This window comes from Mya arenaria, chromosome 5 (genome assembly GCF_026914265.1).
Source record: "Mya arenaria isolate MELC-2E11 chromosome 5, ASM2691426v1".
Taxonomy (NCBI): domain Eukaryota; kingdom Metazoa; phylum Mollusca; class Bivalvia; order Myida; family Myidae; genus Mya; species Mya arenaria.
In genome coordinates, this window is record NC_069126.1 from 33,046,290 (window position 1) to 33,068,764 (window position 22,475).

Below are 22,475 nucleotides of genomic sequence, written 5' to 3' on the forward strand. Positions count from 1 at the left end.
CCTTGTTGTTGAGGGGCTATGTTGTTCTCTTAAATTGTATTTGGCTCTTTCTTTTGTTTCAGTCATAATCTATGTATTAAGTGATTATAGAACCACTTTTTTGTACCTTAGTTTGTATTTGGCTTTTTGATTTGTGGCAGCCATGATCAATGTATAAAGTTATTGTTGAGCGCTATATTGTTGCTTAAGTTTGTATATGGCTCTTTTTGTTGCAGCCATGTTCTACGTCTTTACTTATTATTGCGCTGCTGTGTTGTTACCTTAGTTTGTTTATGGCTCTTTTCATGGCAGCCATAATCTTTGAAATAATTAATTATTCAACTACTATTTTTTTATATCAGTTTGAATTTGGCTTATTGTTTGGTAGCCATGATCTATGTATGAAGTTATTGTTGAGCCGCAATGTTGTTAGCTTAGTTTGTATTGGGCACTTTTTGCAGCAGCAATAATCTATGTATTATTGAACCAGATTTTTGCTTACTTAGTTTGTATTTGTTTCTTTTTGTGGTAGCCATGATCTATTTATTAACTTAGTATTTGGCTGCTGTTTTAATACTTTTGTATTTGGCTCTTTTTTGCCGCAAAGATCTATGTTTAAATTATTATATAACAACTTTGTTGTTACCCTAGTTCGTAATTGGCTCTAATTGTGGCAGCCATAATCTATGTATTCAGTTATTATTAAATCATACTTTTGTTAACTGAGTTTGTATTTTTGTCTTTTTTCTTGGTGGCAGCCATGATCTATGTATAAACTTATTATTGAGTTACCATGTTGTTAACTTGGTTTTTATTTGGCTCTTTTTTTTGCAGCCATGATCTATGTATTAAGTCATTATGGAACCACTTTGTTTTTAACTTAGATTGTTTATGTCTCTTTTTTGTGGCAGCCATGATATATGCATTTACCTATTATTGAGCTGCTATGTTGTTACTTTAGTTTGTATTTTGCTTTTTTTGTGGCAGCCATGATCTATGTGTAAAGTTATTATATTACCACTTTGTTGTTACCATAGATTGTATTATATTTGGCTCTTTTTGAGGCAGCCATGATCTATTTATTTTGTTATTGTTGAGCGGCTTAATGTTGTTGCCTTAGTTTTTATTTTGCTGTTTATTTTCTGGCAGCCATGATCTATGTATTAAGTTATCATAACACACTTGTTGTTAACATAGATTGGTTATGTTTTTTGTGGAAACTATGATCTATGTATTAAGTTATCTTTGAGTCGCTTTGTTGTTACCTTAGTTTGTATTTGGCTCTTTTTGTTGCAGCCATGATCTATGTATAAAGCTGTTATTGGACCAGATTGTTGCTTACTTAATTAATATTTGTTTATATTTGTGGCAGCAACATCATCTATGTATTGACTTATTATTTTGCCGCTATTTTGTTACTTTAGTTTTTATTTGGCTCTCTTTTGCAGCAAAGATCTATGTATTAATTATCATATAACCACTTTGTTTTGATCTTTGTATAAAGTGATTAAAGACCCACTTTGTTGTTACCTTAGATTGTATATGGCTCTTCTTGCAGCAACCATGATCTATGTATCAAGTTATTGTTGAGCCCCTATGTTGTTACATTAGTTTGTATTTGGCTCTTTTTGTAGCAGCCATGATCTATGATATTTATTGAATCACATTTTTGCCAACTGAGTTTACATTTGTTTCTTTTTGTTGCAGCCAAGATCTATGAATTAAAATATTAAAGAACCACTATTTTGTTACCTTAGATTGTATTGGGCTCTTTTTTGCAACCATGATCTATGAATGAAGGCATTATAGAACCACTTTGTTTTTTTTAACTTAGTTTGTTTATGACTCTTTTTTGTGGCAGCTATGATCTATGCATTTGCTTTTTATTGAGCTGCTTTGTTGTTACCTTAGTTAGTATTGGGCTCTTTTTGTTTCAGCCATGATCTATGTATAAAGTTATTATATAACCACTATGTTGTTACCTTAGTTAGTATTGGGCTCTTTTTGTTTCAGCCATGATCTATGTATTAAGTTATTATATAACCACTATGTTGTTACCTTAGTTAGTATTGGGCTCTTTTTGTTTCAGCCATGATCTATGTATAAAGTTATTATATAACCACTATGTTGTTACCTTAGTTAGTATTGGGCTCTTTTTGTTTCAGCCATGATCTATGTATAAAGTTATTATATAACCACTATGTTGTTACCTTAGTTAGTATTGGGCTCTTTTTGTTTCAGCCATGATCTATGTATTAAGTTATTATATAACCACTATGTTGTTACCTTAGTTAGTATTGGGCTCTTTTTGTTTCAGCCATGATCTATGTATTAAGTTATTATATAACCACTATGTTGTTACCTTAGTTAGTATTGGGCTCTTTTTGTTTCAGCTATGATCTATGTATTAAGTTATTATTGAGCCTCTATGTTGTCACCTTATTTTTTATTTGGTTCTTTGTGTGGCACCCATGATCTATGTATTGAATGATTAAAGAGCCACTGTTGTTACCTTAGATTGTATATGGCTATTTTTGTGGCAACCATGATATAAGTGTAAGGTTATTATCCCCCGCCTATGAAATAGGGAGGGGGATATTGAAATGGCGTCCTTCCGTCCGTCCGTCCATCCGTCCGTCCATCCGTCCGTCACCTGCGTTTTCTCAGTAACTAGCTGGTAGAATTTCATGAAACTTAAAATAAATATGAACCACTATACTGGAATGATGCCCGTCCAAAAAAAATTCAATTGGTCAATTGTCCCTAGAGTTATTGCCCTTGATTTTTTGAAAAAATGCACATTCATAGCCATTTCTCAGTCACTAGTAGGTAGAAATTCTTGAAATAAATATGAACCAACATACTGCGATGATGCTTGTAAGCACAAACAAGCGATCGTTGGCGAGGGATATCTTTTCACTGAAAATGCTTGTTCAATAATGGAACCACATTTTGTTACCTTAAATTGTATATGGCTTTTATGCAGCAGCCATTATCTATGTATTAAGTTTTTGTTGAGCTGGTATTTGTTATCTTAGTTTGTATATGGCTCTTTTTGTGGCAGCAATGATCTATGTATTAAGTTTTTGTTGAGCTGGTATTTGTTATCTTAGTTTGTATATGGCTCTTTTTGTGGCAGCCATGATCTTGTATTGAATTGTTAGTGAACCACTTTGTTGTTACCTTATTTTGTATATGGCTCTTTTTGTGGCAGCCATGATCTTTGTATTGAATTGTTAGTGAACCACTTTGTTGTTACCTTATTTTGTATATGGCTCTTTTTGTGGCAGCCATGATCAATGTATAAAGTTATTATAGAACTGGTATATTGTTACCTAAGTTTATATTTGGCCTTTTTGTGGCAGCAATGATCTATGTATTAAGTTGTTGTTGAGCTGGTTTTTGTTACCCTAGTTTGTATTTGGCTCTTTTTGTGGAAGCCATGGTATACGTCTTAACTTATTATTGAGCTGCTGTGTTTTACCTAAGTTTGTATTCGGCCTTTTTTTTGACAGCCATGATCTATGTTTTTAGGTTCTGTAAAAGGAACCACTTTGTTTTTACCTTAGATTGTATTTTATTCTTTTTGTGGTAGCCATGATCTATGTACCTAGTTATTGTTGAGCTGTTATGTTGTTACCTTAGTTTGTATTTCACTCTTTTTTTTGTGGCAGCCATGATCTATGTATTAAATTGTTATAGAACCACTTTGTTGTTACCTTATATTTTAAATGGCTCTTTTTGCAGCAGCCATGATCATTATATTATTATTTTACCTAAATGTTGTTACCTTAGTTTGTATATGGCTCTTTATTTTTGTGGCAGCAATGATCTATGTTTTAAGTTATTATTGAGCTGCAATTATGTGACCTTATTTTTTTTGCATTGGGCTCTTTTTGGAGCAGCCAAGATGTGTGTAATCTGTCGTATGTGAACGGGTATGTTGTTGCCCTAGCTTGTATTTGGCTCTTTTTGTGGCCTCAATGGTCTCTATATTAAGTATTTTTTGAGTCAAATGTTGTAACCTTTGTTTGTATTTGGCTCTTTTTGTGGCAGCCATGATCTATGCATTAAGGTTTTGTTGAGCTTTTATGTTGGTACCTTATTTGTATTTGGCTCTATTTGTGACAGCCATGATCTATGTTTTAAAGTTTTGTTGAGCTGATATGTTGATACCTTATTTGTATTTGGCTCTTTTTGTGGCAGCTATGATCTATGTTTTAAGGTTTTGTTGAGCTGTTATGCTGGTACCTTATTTGTATTTTGCTCTTTTTTTGGCAGCCATAATCTATGTATAAAGGTTTTGTTGAGCTTTTATGTTGGTACCTTATTTGTATTTGGCTGTTTTTGTGGCAGCCATGATCTATGTTTTAAGGTTTTGTTGAGCTGTTATGCTGGTACCTTATTTGTATTTGGCTGTTTTTGTGACAGCTATGATTGATGCATTAAGGTTTTGTTGAGCTGTTATGTTGGTACCTTATTTGTATTTGGCTCTTTTTTGTGGCAGCCATAATCTATGTTTTAAGGTTTTGTTGAGCTGTTATGCTGTTACCTTATTTGTATTTGGCTGTTTTTGTGACAGCTATGATTGATGCATTAAGGTTTTGTTGAGCTGTTATGTTGGTACCTTATTTGTATTTGGCTGTTTTTGTGGCAGCCATGATCTATGTATTAAGGTTTTATTGAGCTTTTATGTTGGTACCTTATTTGTATTTGGCTCTTTTTTGTGGCAGCCATAATCTATGTTTTAAGGTTTTGATAAGCTGTTATGCTGGTACCTTATTTGTATTTGGCTCTTTTTTGTGGCAGCCATAATCTATGTTTTAAGGTTTTGTTGAGCTGTTATGCTGTTACCTTATTTGTATTTGGCTGTTTTTGTGACAGCTATGATTGATGCATTAAGGTTTTGTTGAGCTGTTATGTTGGTACCTTTTTTGTATTTGGCTGTTTTTGTGGCAGCCATGATATATGTATTAAGGTTTTGTTTAGCTGTTATGCTGGTACCTTATTTGTATTTGGCTGTTTTTGTGGCGGCCATGATCTATGTATTAAGGTTTTGTTGAGCTGTTATGCTGGTACCTTATTTGTATTTTGCTGTGTTGTGGCAGCCATGATCTATGTATTAAGTTTTTATAGAACCACCTTGTTGTTAACGAAGATTGTATATGGCTCTTTTTGCAGGAGCCATGTCTTCATGTATTACGTTATTATTTGATTCTTATTTTGTTACCTTAGATTGCATATGGGTCTTATTGTGGCAGCCATGTTTTATTGTATTATGTAATTATTTGATCCCTAATTTGTTACCTTAGTTTGTAAATGGCTCTTTTTGTTGAAGCCATGAACAATGTATTATTTTTTTATAGAACTAGTATGTTGTAACCTTAGTTTGCATTTGGCTCTTTTTGGCAGCCATGATATATGTCTTTAATACTCATTGAACTGCTTTTATATTACTTAAATTTGCATTAGGCTCTTTTTTGAGCAGCCAGGATGTGTGTAATCTGTCGTTTGTGAATGGGTATGTTGTTGCCCTGGGTTGAATTTGGCTTTTATTGCGGCCTCAATGATCTATGTCATTAAGTACGTTTTGAGTCAATATGTTTTAACCTTAGTTTGTATTTTGTTCTTTTTTGGCAGCCATGATCTATGTATAAAGATATTGTTGAGTTGCTATGTTATTGCTGTAGTTTTAATTTGGCTCTTTTTGAGCAGCCAGGATGTGTGTAATCTGTCGTTTGTGAACAGGTATGTTGTTGCCCTAGGTTGTATTTGGCTCTTTTTACGGCATCAATGATCTATGCATTAAATACTCTATTAATTAATATGTTTTAACCTTAGTTTGTATTTTGCTCTTTTTTGGCAGCCATGATCTATGTATAAAGTTTGTGATGAGCCGCTATTTTATTGCCTTGGTTTTAATTTGGCTCTTTTTGTGGTAGCCATGATCTATGTATTAAGTTACTGTTGAGCCACTATATTGTTACCTTAGTTTGTATTTGGCTCTTTGTGGCAGCCATTATCTATGCATTAAGTTATTATATAACCATTTTGTTGTTACCATAGATTGTTTTTGGCTTTTTTTGTAGTAAGTTGTTGTTTAGCCACTATTTGTTGCTAAGTTTTGTATTTGACCTTCTTTGGAAGCCATGATTTATGTATTAAGATATTATGGAACTACTTTGTTATCACCTTAGTTTGTATTTTGGTATTTCTTTGGCAGCCATTATCTATGTAGTAAGTTTTTGTTGATGTGCTATGTTTTTACCTAAGTCTTTATTTGACTATTTCTGGCAGCCATGGTCTATGTATTAAGTTATTGTTGAGCTGTTATGTTGGTACCTTAGCCTGTATTTGTAATTGGCTCTTTTTGTGGTAGCTATGACTTATGTATTAAGTTGTTGTTGAGGGCTTTATTGTTACCTTATTTTGTAGTTGGCTCTTTTTGTGGCAGCCATACTTTATGTATTATGTTATTATAGAACCACTTTGTTGTTACCTAAGATTGTATATGGCTCTTTTTGCAGCAGCCATGTCCAAATGTATTACCTTATTATTTGATCCTTATTTTGTTACCTAGTTTGTAGTTGGCTCTCTTTTGGTAGCTGTCATATATGTCTTAAATACTCATTCAGCTGCTTTTATGTTGCTTAAATTTATTATTGAGCTGCTGTGTGTTTAACTAAGATTGTATTTGGCCTTTTTTGGAAGACATGATCTATGTATCAAGATATTATTAAACCACTTTTTTGTCTCCTCAGTTTGTTTATGTTTTTTTTGTGACAGGCATGATATATGTTTTAAGTAATTGTTGAGCTGCTATGTTGTTACCATAGTTTGTATATGCCCTTTTCATGGCAGGCATGATATATGTTTTAAGTTATTGTTGAGCTGCTAGGTTGTTACTTTATTATGTATTTGGCTCTTTTTGTGGCAGCCATGATCTATGTATTAAACTATTGTTGAGCCCCAAAGGTGTTGCCTTAGTTTTTATTTTGCTCTTTTTTTTGGCAGCCATGCTTTATGTTTAAAGTTATTATAGAACCACTTTTATGTCATCTTTGTCTGTATATGGGTCTTTTTGTGGCAGCCATGATCTATGTATTAAGTTGCTGTTGAGCCGCTGTGTTGATACCTTGATTTTTATTTTGCTCTTTTTGTGGCAGCCATGATCTATGTATTAAGCTTTTGTTCAGCCACTTTACTGTTAAGGTGTGTTGTTATTCTGTTGTTTTGCAACAGCTTGATCTATACATGTACTTAGTGACTTTTAACCAGTGTTATGTTACCATACTTTGTATTTGGCGGTTTTTGTGGCAATCTTGAACTATATACACATTTATTATTGGGCCACTATGTAATATTTTAACCTTTGTTTGTATTAGGCTTTTTATTGTAGCTATAAGCTATGTGTTAAGGGAATTTAAACCAGTGTCATTCTACCTTAGTTTGTATATGGGTTTTCTTGCAGCAGCCATGACCTATGTATTAAGTTAGAATAGAACCACTTTGTAGTTACCTAAGATTGTATACGGCCTTTTTTGCAGCCATGATCTATGTATATAGTTATTTTTGAGTGTCTATTTTGTTATTTTAGTTTGTATTTCGTTCTTTTTTTGGCAGCCATGATGTAAGTATTAAGTTATTATCGAAATGGTATGTTGTTACATTAGTGTTCATTTAGCTCCTTTTGCAGCAGCCATAATTAAGTTATTATTGAAATGCCTTGTGGATACTTTGGTTTATATTTGGCTTTTTTGTGGCAGTCTGATGATCTATGTGTTGTGTTATTCTTAAACCCATATGTTGTTACTATGGCAGCCATGATCTCTGTATTAGGTTATTATAGAATCAAGTTTTTGTTACCTTAGTATATGATATTGTAACCTTTGTTTGTATTAGGCTTTTTTCTCTGCATCTTTGATCTGTGTATTTAGTTACTTTCAACCAGTGTCATGTTACCTTATGTTGTATTTTTCTCTTTTGCAGCGACAATGATCTACGTTTTAATTTATTATTCAACTACTATTTCTTTTTGTAGTTTGATTTTTTTTGCTGCAGCCATTATGTATGTTTAAAATTATTATTGAAACATTTCGTTGTTACCTTAGATTGTATATGGCTCTTTTTGTGGCAGCCTTGATCTATGTATCAAGTTTTTATTTAACCACTATGTTGTTACCTAGTTTGTTTTTGGCACTTTTTTGGCAGCCATGGTTTATTTTTTAAGTTATTATTCATGTGCTTTACCTAAGATTGTATAAGACTCTTTTTTGGCAGCCGTAATCTGTGTATTAAATTATTCTTTAGCCGCTTTGTTGTTACATTAGTTTGTATTTGGCTCTTTTTGCAGCCATGATCTATTTGGGTCTTTTTGTGGCTGCCATGATCGATGTTTTAAATTATGTTTGAGTCACTTTGTTGTTACCTTAGTTTGTATTTGGCTGTTTTTGTGGCAGCCTGATGATCTTAGTATTATAAGTTGTTTTTGAGCTGCTATGTTGTTAATGTTTTTTGCAGCAGCTTTGATTTATACATGAGTTAAGTGACTTTATATATTGTTATTCTTGGAATAATATCCTGTATCCTAAGTTTTTATTCGGCTGTTTCTGCTACAGCCATGATCTATGTATTGTTAAGACTATTTTCTTGTTACCCCACTGTTAGTTTTGTATTTGGTTCATTTAAGGGCAGTCATGTATCATATGTTTTTTAATGATCAGAATTATTTTGAGGTAATTTATTTTGGCCTTTTTCCCTGGATGGCCAATGTTAATGCTTAAATTGATATATTTTTTATCACATAACCAAGCCCTCAAATATATAAACATAGAACTTCATGTCAACCAACAACATATAACCCCGCCCTTTAATATATAAACATAGAAAATTATGTTAACCAACAACACATTACCCAGCCCTTTAATATATAAACATAAAACCCCATGTTGACCAACATCACATAACCCAGCCCTTTGATATATAAACATACAACCCTATGTCTACAACACATAACCCTGACCTTAAAAAATAAACAGAGAACCCCATGTCGACCAACATCGAATAACCCTACCCTTTAATATACAAATATAGAACCCCTTGTTGACCAACATCCAATAACTCTGCCCTTTAATATATAAACATAGAACCCCATGTTTACCAAAAACAAATAACCCTGCCCTTTAATATATAAACATAAAACCCCATGTCGACCATCAACAAATACCCCCCCCCTTTAATATATAAACATAGAACCCCATGCCGACCAACTACAAATACCCCCCCCCCTTTAATATATAATTATAGACCCCATGTCTACCAACATCCAATAACCCTCCCCCCTTTAATATATAAAAATTGAAACCCATGCCGACCTACATCCAATACCCCCCCCTTTAATATTTAATATGTAATAATATAAGCCCATGTCGACCATCAACAAATACCCCACCCCCTGATATATTAACAAAGAACCCCATGCCGACCAACAACAAATACCCCCCTTTAATATAAAAACATAGAACCCCATGTTGACCATCAACAATCCCCCCCCCCTTTAATATTTAAACATAAAACCCCATGTTGACCAATAACACATAACCCTGCCCCCCCTTATATATAAACATAGAACCCCATGTTCGACCAATCATCCAATACCCCCCCCCTTTAATATATAAGCATAAAACCCCATGTCGACTATCAACAAATACCCCCCCCCCCCTTTAATAAATAAACATAGAACCCCATGCCGACCAATAACACATAACCCCGCCCTTTAATATATAAATATAGAAACCCATGTTTACCAAAAACAAATTACCCTGCCCTTTAATATGTAAACATAGAACCCCATGTCGACCAACATCCAATAACCCACCCTCCCCCCTTAATATATAAACATAAAACCCCATGTCGACCATCAACAATTACCCTCCCCCCCATTTCAATATATGGACATTGAACCCCATGCCGACCAATAACATATAACCCCGCCCTTTAATATATAAAAATAGAAATCCATGTTTACCAAAAACAAATTTCCTGCCCTTTAATATATAAACATAGAACCCCCTGTCAACCAACATCCAATACCCCCCCTTTAATATATAAACATAAAACCCCATGTCGACCAACAACAATTCCCCCCCCCCTTTAATATATAAACATAGAGCCCCATACCGACCAACTACAAATGCCCCCCCTTTAATATATAGACATAAAAACCTATGTTTACCCAAAACTAATAACCCTGCCCTTTAATATATAAAAATAGAAACCCATGCCGACCAACATCCAACACCCCCCCCCCCTTTAATATATAAACATAGAACCCCATGCCGACCAATAACACATAACCCCGCCCTTTAATATATAAACATACAACCCCATGTCGACCAACATCCAATACCCCCCCCCTTTAATATATAAACATAAAACCCCATGTCGACCATCAACAAATACCCCCCCCCCCTTTAATATATAAACATAGAACCCCATGTTATCCATCAACAATTACCCCCCCCCCCCTTTAATATATAAACATAGAACCCCATGTCGACCATCAACAAATACCAGGGTTTCCGCCAGCCCTTTATGGCTTGTCGGGCCCGACGTGCCTTCCGCTGGCAAGGCTAATTACCGACACGCGTTAATTATGCCGACATGCTTTAATCCGCGTAGCGACAACCCTTATCAAAACAACCATCAGTTTTGACAATACACAGTTTTGTTGCGATTCCAACGGTTGACTGACAGCCAGAAGGCGTGTCGGGACTATTACGGCATTTGTATCAGCCATTCAGGATCGACGACAGCATGAAGGCGTGTCGGTGAGGTTCAACAGTGCAATTAACCAAACTCCTCCTATTCTTTATCAAATAGGAATGGGTGAAAAACACCACTGTCGTAATTGCGACCTTCATCCCTAGAATCATCTATGAACGCAAAGTAAACAATAAGTTGTTAATTGATTTCGGTAACATAAATCATGTGTAGTTTTATTTTGTTTTTTAATCCCGAGTACGTTTGTTAACCAATTAAATTATTAAATTGTAATTGAGAACCGTGTTAAGATATCGGTGTTATTATAAACAAGGATTATGCTATGTCGTCGTATGTAATTGAGTCGCGTTCCCGTCTTTAGTTTAGTGTAAAGTTATATTTTGTGTTGCTTATTATTAAACTTTGATTATTTTATCGTTCTTTTAATTTATTTAGTAAAAAGATAAATAAATCGGAAATACACATTACATTGCCTTTAAGGTATTATTTAGCCGACCCGACTTTAAAAATATTAGCTGTTGCAGCATTAAATACGAATACACCCACGAGCAGTCGCTTTGCTCCGGGCTCTTTTGTGTTCCAGCATGCAGCTTGCTTTACACGGTTTGCTGTGACGTCAACAGTGTCAATATAAATAATACCCGCACTAAACGAAACGAAACATGAGTCGATCAATACCGTCGATATTGTATTGTCGGAAAACTTGAGAAATACCAATAATTAATGAAGAGAAACCATTAAACCTTTTCACAAATATTTTTAATGTTAATCGGACTTGAGTTGGTAATTCTAAATCATAGGAACATAACTGTAAACTTGTTTAAAATGCAGGAAATTGCACCATTTTGGATACGAAAATAAAAAAAAAATCGACGTAAGGAGGGGACACCCCTCCTAAACCCTCCCCTTCCAACATGCCTTATGAAATTCCTGGCGGAAACCCTGGTATCATAGAAATCATTAAATTTTATTCACTTTGCAGTCATTGCATTATTTCATCATTTTGAGTTTGATTAACTTTCCCTTTATGACATACGTCAAATTGCACCATTGGTGAATTAAATCTTAAAAAAAGTAAAAATGGAGGGGACATCCATTCCAGGCAAACAGTTTTCGGCCCAACATCCCTTAAATATATCCTGTACGAAACACCGAATACATGTGATTAACCTTTCCAACTTACAGTGGCCCTCTCCTTTAACTTATAATTAGCTATCATATATAAACTCCACCTGGTTCTGCAGGTGGATGTGCTATAGGGGGCTGTCCTCCTGCTTCCCAGGGTCCCTGTTTCCCCCGGTCCTTTCTCTCCTGGCCCTCTCCATCATCTTCACCGTCCTCTGCCTCCTCTTCCCCACCCTGCTCACCATCTTCACCCTTCTGACTGTAACATGTGAACATGCAGTTTGCAAATGTATTAAATATACATAAACACAGGGTAACAATAACAACTGACCGACAGATATTCACTAGTAGATCGATGGTTCGGTCGAACAATGTCCAAAGCTATAAGCTTGATCAATTCGTTATGTTCGAGCATGTTTAATTATTTATTTAACAGCGCATTTTGTTTATGTTGAAGTTATCGTTTAATGTGGTAAAAAAGTGAGCGATGTAAGTTTATGCACGAATCCTAACATCTTTACAAAAATCCAAAGTATTATAACAACTGACCATTTCCAGGTTTGTTTACATGTACATTGACAGGAAAATGTCTGAAACAGCCTCTTAAAATTCAGGTTTTCTACTAAGGCCTAAAAAAATAATTGTTTGGTTAGGGTTACATCCTTTTCAAAAATAGGTAGGGTAGGTAGGCTTTTTTTATTTTTTTTTATAAGGCTTTATATAAGAATGTCATTTTCATCATTGGAGAATGGTGTTAAAGTTATCTTCTATATAAGCAATTAAGGTTTTAAACTACATATTGAAAAGCAAAAAATAAAAGAATTTTTTTTTTTTTTTTTTTTTTTAGTTTTTCATTTTTTTTTCAAACTGACTATAAAAACGTTAGGGTCGGCGCCTATTCTGTAGGTAGGGTCGGGTAACCCGAACCAAATGTATTTTTTTTTAGGCCTAACTAATAACAGAACACCCCTTGTATGACAAAGTAACAGCCTGGACAAAACCAGGCTTCTCACTCAGGCCACATGACAGACTTTCCCATGTACCCTCAGGCTGGAAACACATGAAATATACTGCGATGCCTAGCTTGCTAAATTCCAATCAACTCACAAACACCAAGGCTGAAAACCTAAACAAACCTAAGACACATTAGTGAGAAAAGTGTGAGCAAACCACTGCTCCCTTTTCACAAAAAGATAAAACCTTAACAATGTAATATCATAACTCGAGAACTACTTAGTGGTAACTTACGATACTTGAAGGTTTGCTATCCGCAGTCCTGTGTAATCTTTCGCCTGTTCTTCCACAACCTCATTCCATTCTTCTTCCTGCAATTTAACAGTTAATGCCAATTCATATATAGTTAAACATATACGATAAAGATAATCTAGTATTAGTAGAAGACTTGAATTAAAATTAGATATTTGGTATTGTATCAAGCAAGCCTCTTCATGGGACACCATTTTGTCAAAGCTGGCCTGGGCAATACAATTATAGCAATGGCAAAGTGTTCTTTGGTTAACCCAGTGGATTCTTTATCAAATTTGCTGTGGTACTCCAGTCAAATAAATGGGGTGTCTCAAGCCTTTCTTCATGTCGAGCCAAGATGTACGGTACATCAAATGAGTTGATTCATATATTTGAACATTATTTTATACCAAAGATTTGAACATCATTTCGTACTAAAGACATGCAACTTCAAACAATCTTACAGGTAGGCAGCAGGGCTTTTTCACCTTATTTGGATAGTTTGGATAAAGAAATATTATAAAATTGAGCACTTATTGCTCCAAATGAATGTAAAAAAATTATTGAATTTAAGGTGAACAAAAACTGATTTTCCTATTTGGTCATTTTAATTTTTTGTTGTGTTTTTTTCCAATTTTGTGACAAGTCGCTATAATTACCCAAGACATTATCACATATGCTCATATTTTGCTGAAAAAGCCCTGCCAAAGATCTTTTTATTGCTTTTGACTTTAAATCCAGACAAAAAAATCCATTTCAGACAACAGCAGTTATTCTTAAGAAACATGTTATACATTTTTTCTCTTAACCAAACATAATTTTACAAGATCTATACAACAATAAAACAAAAACAGCATGTGGAAGAAAGGGAGATTGCAGAAAAGAGAAGTAAAAAAGTTTTTGTGGGCATTATATTCATTTACACTTTATTCTTAAATTTTACATTTATGTACATATGTTTTTGTCTTTATAATATTTCTGTTTATGTCAACTTCATTTGCTTTGCAGCTAAACAGTGGTTTACCTTGCCGTCACTTCAATTCTGATTGTTCATAATTTATTTATCTTCTGATGAAGGCATAATGTGATGCGTTTGGATAATTGTTTTTAAAAAACAATGTGTTTGTGTGTTTTTTATTCATTGTCAGTGGTCGCATTTAGCACAAGCCCGCAAGCCCTGCACTGGTAAATTGTCTTCCGGGCTTGCTCAAATTCTGAATTTTATATATAAGGGCTTGTTAAAAAATTGGAAGCCAAGCAATAGAATAAGAATTCGGGCTTGTTCATCCAAATGTCTAATTTCAATGACTGCATTGTGTGTATGTACTTCTTTAGACCTTGTGGTTAAGGATAACCCATGGAAGTGCAAGCAATTATTTCCAACAGTCCTTTGTTTTTGCTGAAGGGACAGCGCGCAGAAGAGACAGTGGTGGGATACATGGAAGTCAGGGTGCAATACCCTAGCTCTTTTTGAAGAGACCCCTTGGTTCTTTTACGTGCTTGGTGTAAAGCACCGATACACAGGGTACAACTTTCATGGGCTAAACCAGTACTGAGTACACCACTTTTCCAAGCACTACCCTTTAAATGCCTAACGCTAGGTAAGGGAGCTACTTGTAACAACTTTTAACATCTTCTGTATGACGCGGTCAGGGGTCAAACCCACGACCTCCCGTACGCGGACGCCTTAACCACTAGGCCTCGGAGACGGCATTTTTACATTAATTCTTGAAATGTTATTTCATATTTGAGTCAATTTTTTTATACAAAAAAGAATTGTTCCCTGTGAGGCTCTCTAACAAGTAAGGTCATAGACTCAGACAACATGAACACTTTTCTTCACAGGAAATTGCAGGTAAAGACTAAAATCCAGTAAGAACAAATTTTTATCTGTCACAAAGTTATATACAGTATTCAGGGACATCAACTTAAATTTTGCTTTTTAGCCCCTTATTTCTTTTGTGATATCCCACTAATATCATATTTAGTTTTTCTTGGTTGGATGTGTCCAACTGTTATAAAATAAACATAAGGAAAATAAGCATCACAACCAAATATCAAGATTTGATTTAATCTCTTTTTACTTTTATTCAGACCCCCCCCACCTCTAAATACAATTTCAAAATTTTTCAAAAACCAAATCTGTTTACACTAGGAATTTGAAGAATCCCGTAAAACACGTCTATTATTTTAGACTAGGAACCACCTTGCCGAAAAAAATATAATCAAAATTTTGTATTTTCCAAATATTTTCTTAAAATTCCATCTATCAATAAGTATGAACGTATGAGATATCTGATGAATTTAGAATCTACCAAATATTTTTGTATTTTACGACAATAACAAGTGGAAAACATGTTTAAAAAACAGTTATACATATTAAGCCACTGCTTCACTTATTATGTTATACTAGTAAAAAATAACAATGAAAAATTATTTAAAATAGAAACTGGGGAGCAAGACAAATCGGCCCCTTACCAAATCGGCCTACTACCAAATCGGCCCCTAAGACATTTCGGCCCTGCCATTTCGTCCCCTTAATTGAAATGACTCGAGACGTTTCGGCCCCTTCGTGATTTTCAACTGAGACATTTCGGCCCCTTAATTTTATTTTATTTTTTATCTTGAGTATAAAGAAAAACATTGTAGGTCGTCTTATAAATGTAAATGAGATCTGTAAATAAGTTGTAAATAAAATCTTGAAATTTACAAATAGACAAAACACATTGATATGACTGATATAAAAAATATAATTAAAATCTAAATAACTATTAACCCTGATTTTTGATATAAAATGTTAGAAAATCTAAGAAAGTTTATTTGTTATAACTGTTATAAGTAGTAGTAATTATTAATTGATCATTAAAGACGTCAAACAAAATTTGTCTTTGAACCATGCGTTCTTTTTTGCAAGGCAAACTGTTTGTGTTGTGGGTGTGAAAAAGACATTCAAATACGTGTGAACGAATAATTGTCTTTAATTTGTTAATGTTATTTACAGTTGATTTAAGAAGATTTGAGTAATATAAAGAACGTAAGTATATATATTAAATCGTTTCTAAAATTGGGTACCATTTGTTTTAAACGTGTTGCGTTTTTAAAAATGCCTTTACGTTTCAACCATTAATTTGTTATCTATGTGGTATACTATTGCTCCAGAATAATTATTAATTATTATTTTTTCACAATTAGTGTTTTATCTATACATAATTAGGAAATAATGTTTGTTTTATAGATATGAATTGCAAACAAGTGACAACTTGATAGTTCTACAGATATTCTACAATAAATATGCATTTTAAAAAGAGTAAAACAATATATCCATAATAAAAAAGTGAAATAATATTCTGTTTGAGGTGCGAAGAGATAATTTGTGTTAATCTTTAAGTGTGAGAATAAGCGGTTGGGAAAGTCGGAACAAACCTTGTAGACGTATTTATAAGCTTGTAAAGACAAAGTGTCACAATTCCAACACCTGATACCTTTGTGGAATGTGACAATTCGCCATAAGACCGTCTGTCTAAAAACACCGTTTAAGCCAGTATGGTTTTGCATACGTATTCAATATAAGATTAATAATAGTTATTTTCATCCTTGCCTGATTTGAATATAAATAACTGAATTTCATAAAATGTATAACGTATGTCGAGAGTGTTACAGAGACATCAACGCCAGGATCATGGATGAGTGGGACTCATACGATTCCCATAGGGTCGCCTGCGAGGAGTTCCTGAAAAATGTTGGTGCCATCTACGGCGGGCGATAGGTGTTTGGTCAAGACTGATGTTAGACAATGGACATGTCATTATACATAACATTAGCAACATAATTATGTATAATTTTTAAAAATTATTTAAAAAAAAAATGAAGTTTAAACATTTCTTCTTCAAATCTATTTCGTTTTATAAAATTATCTCGTGAATAAATCTTTACATGTTTTCAAGTGTACAGATATTTTCTTAAACTTTTTATCTATACCTTTGTATGCATGTATATAGCTTTGTCTATTAAAATAAAAAAAAAATGAAATTACAAGTTTCTTACTTATATTTAGAAATAAAATAAAAATATGTTTTCAAGTGTACAGATATTTTCTTTAAATCCATTTTTATCTATACCTTTGTATGCATGTATATAGCTTTGTCTATAAAAAACAATGAAATTAAAGTTTCTAACTTATATTTAGAAATAAAATAAAAAAAATGTTTTCAAGTGTACAGATATTTTCTTTAAATCTATTTTTATCTATACCTTTGTATGCATGTATATAGCTTTGTCTATAAAAATAACAAATGAAATTACATGTTTTACTTATATTTAGAAATATTTAGAAATAAAAACAAAAAATAATAAGGGCCGAAACGTCTCGGTGATCAGGGGCCGAAACGTCTACGGGATGGGGACGATTTGGTAAGGGGCCGAAAAGGTAACCGTTTGAGCTAGGGGCCGATTTGGTAAGGGGCTGATTTGTCTGGTAGCCAGAAACTGAAAGTACATTTTCTGAAAATTTAACAGTGATGACCAAACCAAACATTATAACAGACCAAAACAGAAGTTTTCATAGTGAGTCACTCAATTCGAATAGTGCAATAAAGTGCAATCAGTGGGTGTTTATGTATAAGTAAAATTAAGTTACTTAATAAGTTAATAAGAATAGTGCAACATGTTTGAAGATGGATTTGATGTCACCGTAGATTGTATAATGAATAATATTTTAATTTTTACTACAACACTGTAAAGATTCACTGTGATAATGGTTCACTCCGTTCGACAACCATAAACTGGTACTGCAAACCACTTAGTGCCACCAAATAATCGCACAAAATATATTTATGTTGGTTAAATGCCACAAAAACTTTTCACATAAGAAAGAGGAGTGGATCAATAACCAATCCAAACCTCCGCGGGGTTTACAATTAATCCATGGCCATCAGTGGTGTTAGAAGAATTTGTTGTTTGCGTTTTATCTTTGTCTTTTTTCGATTTTTTTCCTTTCTTCGTAGTTTCATCTGTTTGTGCGAGAATGTCACTTGGAGTCAATTTTGAGGATTTTGATTTCTTTTTGCTTTTATCTTTTTTAGCAAAGAAATCATCTAAATTGTCGTCCGCCATATTTTTTGAGTCTTTTCTTAAATCACGAACAACTACATAAATATGGCACAAAATATGATTTTCACAAAATAACCATCCTGTTCTCTCGTGTACCGGAAGCGGAAGTAATAGAGCCGGCAATTTATAAATCGTTATCGTTTCAAGGCAATGCCCGTATAAACAACGTACCTCTCATATTATAAGCACTGTCGGAAACGAGAAAAATAACGGTGAAGTGCCTGTTACGGCGTAGGGGGGGGGGGGGGGGGGGGGGGGGGGGGGCGTTTAATAAAAATGAAGGGCGGCCCTCAAGCCCTCCACTGTCTGTGCGTGGACTACACTAATCTTAAGATGGTTTCAGTCCTGACACGTTTGACGAAGAATGATTGTTTTAACTGCTCAGTTTTACACTGTTGAGTTATAAATCCTCTGTCATGATTAATCACTTGTTTGACAATAATGTTTGTTTTAATACAGTCTTGAAATTTAGTAGCTCTAATTTTGCCTAGTTGGCTGTAGGAACTCAGTTGGTAGACTCAGGGGCGTAGCTTCCTTTAGGCCGTATAGGCCGCGGCCTACACATTTTTCAGAAAATCGAATTAATAAAATTGCTAAATCTGTAATAAAGGCATAGGGGGTTAGGGGCTTAAATTTGAAATCCCGACAAATGCGCCTTAATATAAAATTACTTCAAGGTAAAAAAGATTGATATTGTTGTTCTCATTAATGTTTTTACAACAAAACGCACCAACCACAACATAGCTAATATAAAAATCGGGAGGGGGGGGGGGAGACACCCCAAGAAAGTGGCCTACATATTTATTTTCGTCAAGCTACGCCCCTGGTAGTGCTGACACCAAACCCTTGGTCCCAAATAAAAGCACCATAATCAACGATAGACCTAACTAGTGCCAGATATGCTGATTTTCTACAATCCTCTGGGCAGTGTCAAGAGTTTCTTCTTAGGAGTGCCATAGTTGATTTTGTTTTTTTAGTTTTATCTTAGTAATATGGGTTGACCATGTCAAGTTCTCGGAGATGGTCCAAGGTACGGGTTTTAAGTAACTTGTTGTAATATATGTCCGCATGGTGTGTAAAAAATGTGGGGTTTTGTTGTTGACACTCATTTTATGTATCATTTTCTAGCATTAAATTTCATTCCCCATTTTTCAGCCCATCGTTCAAGTTCTTGAAGGTCATTCTGAAGTATGTCGTAGTCTTTCTGATTTCTAATTTTCCGATATAGCAGGCAATCGTCTGCAAAGAGGCGCACTTGTGACTTTACTGAATATGGCAGGTCGTTTGTATAGCATAGGAAAAGGAGTGGACCAAATACAGTTCCTTGGGGTACACCGGAGTCCACTGTGGCTTTCTGGGAGCATTCACCCTCTACAACAACCTGCATGTGTCTCTGTGTCAAAAAGAATTTCAACCAATTGAAGATAGATCCTTTGACACCAAAGCTTTTTTAATTTGCAGAGTAGTTCTTGGTGCGGGACTGTATCGAACGCCTTAGAAAAATCAAGTATGATGACATGTCTGGTGACCTTCGTCATTGACGGTAAGGATGTCTTTAAGCGTTACTAAGAGTGGAGTTTCACATGAATATCATGAGAGGAAATCGTGATTCAAGTTTGTTAAAATCTTATTCCTTTCCATATGATTAAGCAGGTATTTGCAAATGATATGTTCAAGTGTCTTACATTATATTGACGTGAGGGCCACAGGCCTATAGTTTTCAGCAAGGCGAACGTCTCCCTTCTTGTACACATGTGATATGTTCGCATTTACCCAGTCGCTTGGTAGCACGCCGCTGGTAGTTGATACATGTAGTTGGAAGATTGAAAATATGCTAGGAGCAAGCTGGCTTGCACAACTCTTAAGTATAACGTTTGAGATCTTATCTGGACCCATAGCTTTAGATGTGTTCGAACAAATGTTAAATGTTATTTTGAACAGAATTAATTAATTTCATGAAATATTAAATACATTTGAACGCAGGAACAAGTTACGCTGACAGTCCTCGATACTCTGCTCGTGCAATTGAATGCATTTCAAGATTACGTTGACCGTATCTATACGCCGATCGACTGAACTCTACCAGCAGGAGGAACATCTGACAATTGGAAGAGGTCCAACTAAATAGCAGCTGGGTTCGGCGCTGGCGACCACAAAAGCACCAGCAACACCAGCCATATGATATTCAACCTCGGTTGTGACCCTCTACAGCAAAGAAGGTCAGACAACAAACTGGGAACATTTTGGTGAACAGGATCACCCACATCGATTTCACTAATGACATATTCCTACAACTAAATGCGCCCACGAACGTAACCACACCATGCGATACATGGGCAGATGTACATCGCAGCTCCTACTTCGCAGTTTGTTTTCGTTTGTGTAACCAGCTGTCAGAGAGCGCCGCTAGAGCTCAAACATCGGACGCCACCAAGGATGGGCTGGTGGGCCGCTTCTCTGGGAGTAGGATTGTTATTGGTCCCAGATTTGATATACAGTTGATACACATATTTTGATAACAGATCTATGTCTATTCAGTATACGGGAAAATAACATTGATCACTTGATGAACACATAGTTAATTACTGTCTTCATCTTTATTGAGGCATATGCAACAATCAAACAAAAACAATAAAAATATAACAACTGACATATAGGGGTTGAAATGTATTAAATATGGCAATTAAAGCATTTCAGGGGGGGGGGGGGGGGGGGGGGGGGTTGTTAAGTCTTCAAAATATAAGGGTTGAAAAGTCCAAACCGGTGACACGATGACGATGATGATGATGATGATGATGATGACCAAACGATTTCTTCAGGACGCCCGGAACGAGACGACAAATATGACGAAAAGTCGATTCGGTAATTAAAATGCAGAGCGACGCTGCCGGAAACGATGGCTGACAAATGGTTTCAAAAATTAAAAATAAAAACAACGTTTCAATCCAGCAGTTAAAGAAAGTCGCTGATAAAAAGATAATATCTTAACCGGAAACGAATAGAATGTTTTGTTACTGCAATAAAGATGCATATTTATTGACATTCGTATGAATTTAAATTTCAAAACGAAGTACCCGTGCAAAAGTATGAAAAGTTACTCGGAAGTGATATTTCACTGAAATTATTATCATTCAAGGGGTTGTAATGTGAGAAGTTTCCAAGTAAATGTTTCTATATGTCAATATCAAAGAGGAAATATGAATATAATGAATTCACCAGAATTCATACTATGGTATTAAAATGTTGCCAACGATTCCTGGTGAGGACCTCATTACCCCCCCCCCCCCCCCCCCCCCTTACCACATTTAAACTGTATTTTTTCAGTTATGTGGTATGCAGCACATGTCGGAAGTTCTAACCATCTGTAAACCCAAATTCTCGATCTGTGTGGACATGAACTTGTCACCATAAACTGAAGAAAACAATGCTTCAACTTGATCATGTCAACATGAACCAGCAGATACAACTGCTAGCTGTAGAAGGTAAGTAGGTAAAAAGTCATATTGATTATCATAATCAATTTGAATAAAAGACTTCTGTCTTCATTGTAAAGTTACAGGCCCCATTTTATCATGGAGTATAAAAGAGAATTTTTAGTAGCTTATTGAAATACACTTTATCTCAACAGTCAATTGTTTAAAAAATATCACAATTCTAAGGGTTAAATCAATGTAAATACAATTGTACATATAAAGTAGTTGATAAGATCGGGTTAAAATTAATGTGTGACAATTTCACTGAAAAATGCACACCCTAAAAAAGGGAATAGTAATTGAATTGTAGAAAGTCTGAACAATTGCAAAACCAACAACTGTTTTGAATGGAAGCAAAATAAGGAATTTTTTTCCTTTTATAATTAAATTTCAGGGTTCTGGAAGTACTAATATAAATGAACATGGGAACAACATAAATCACTCCTGAGCACAGAAGCCTGGTCAACGTGAACATGTGAACAGCATGAACCACTCCTGAGCACAGAAGCCTGGTCAACGTGAACATGTGAACAGCATGAATCACTCCTGAGCACAGAAGCCTGGTCAACGTGAACATGTGAACAGCATGAATCACTCCTGAGCACAGAAGCCTGGTCAACGTGAACATGTGAACAGCATGAACCACTCCTGAGCACAGAAGCCTGGTCAACGTGAACATGTGAACAGCATGAACCACTCCTGAGCACAGAAGCCTGGTCAACATGAACATGTGAACAGCATGAACCACTCCTGAGCACAGAA

General features: G+C 34.9%; 1 protein-coding gene across 2 annotated transcripts in view; it reads right to left on the bottom strand.

Annotated features, from left to right (window-relative positions):
• Positions 1-18,336, bottom strand: part of LOC128234524 (protein CDV3 homolog) — a 44,662-nt gene extending 26,326 nt beyond the window's left edge. Inside the window, exons 1-3 of one of the 2 annotated variants that reach the window (XM_052948786.1) lie at positions 18,046-18,336; positions 13,135-13,211; positions 11,994-12,145 (exon numbers count right to left, since the gene is read on the bottom strand). In XM_052948786.1, the coding sequence (XP_052804746.1) occupies positions 11,994-12,145; positions 13,135-13,211; positions 18,046-18,243 (427 nt within the window). In that variant the 5' untranslated portion in view covers positions 18,244-18,336. Of the gene's footprint in view, positions 1-11,993; positions 12,146-13,134; positions 13,212-18,030 lie in introns of both variants that reach the window. The other variant, XM_052948784.1, reaches the window with a different exon arrangement.
• Positions 18,337-22,475: the final 4,139 nt, after the last annotated feature.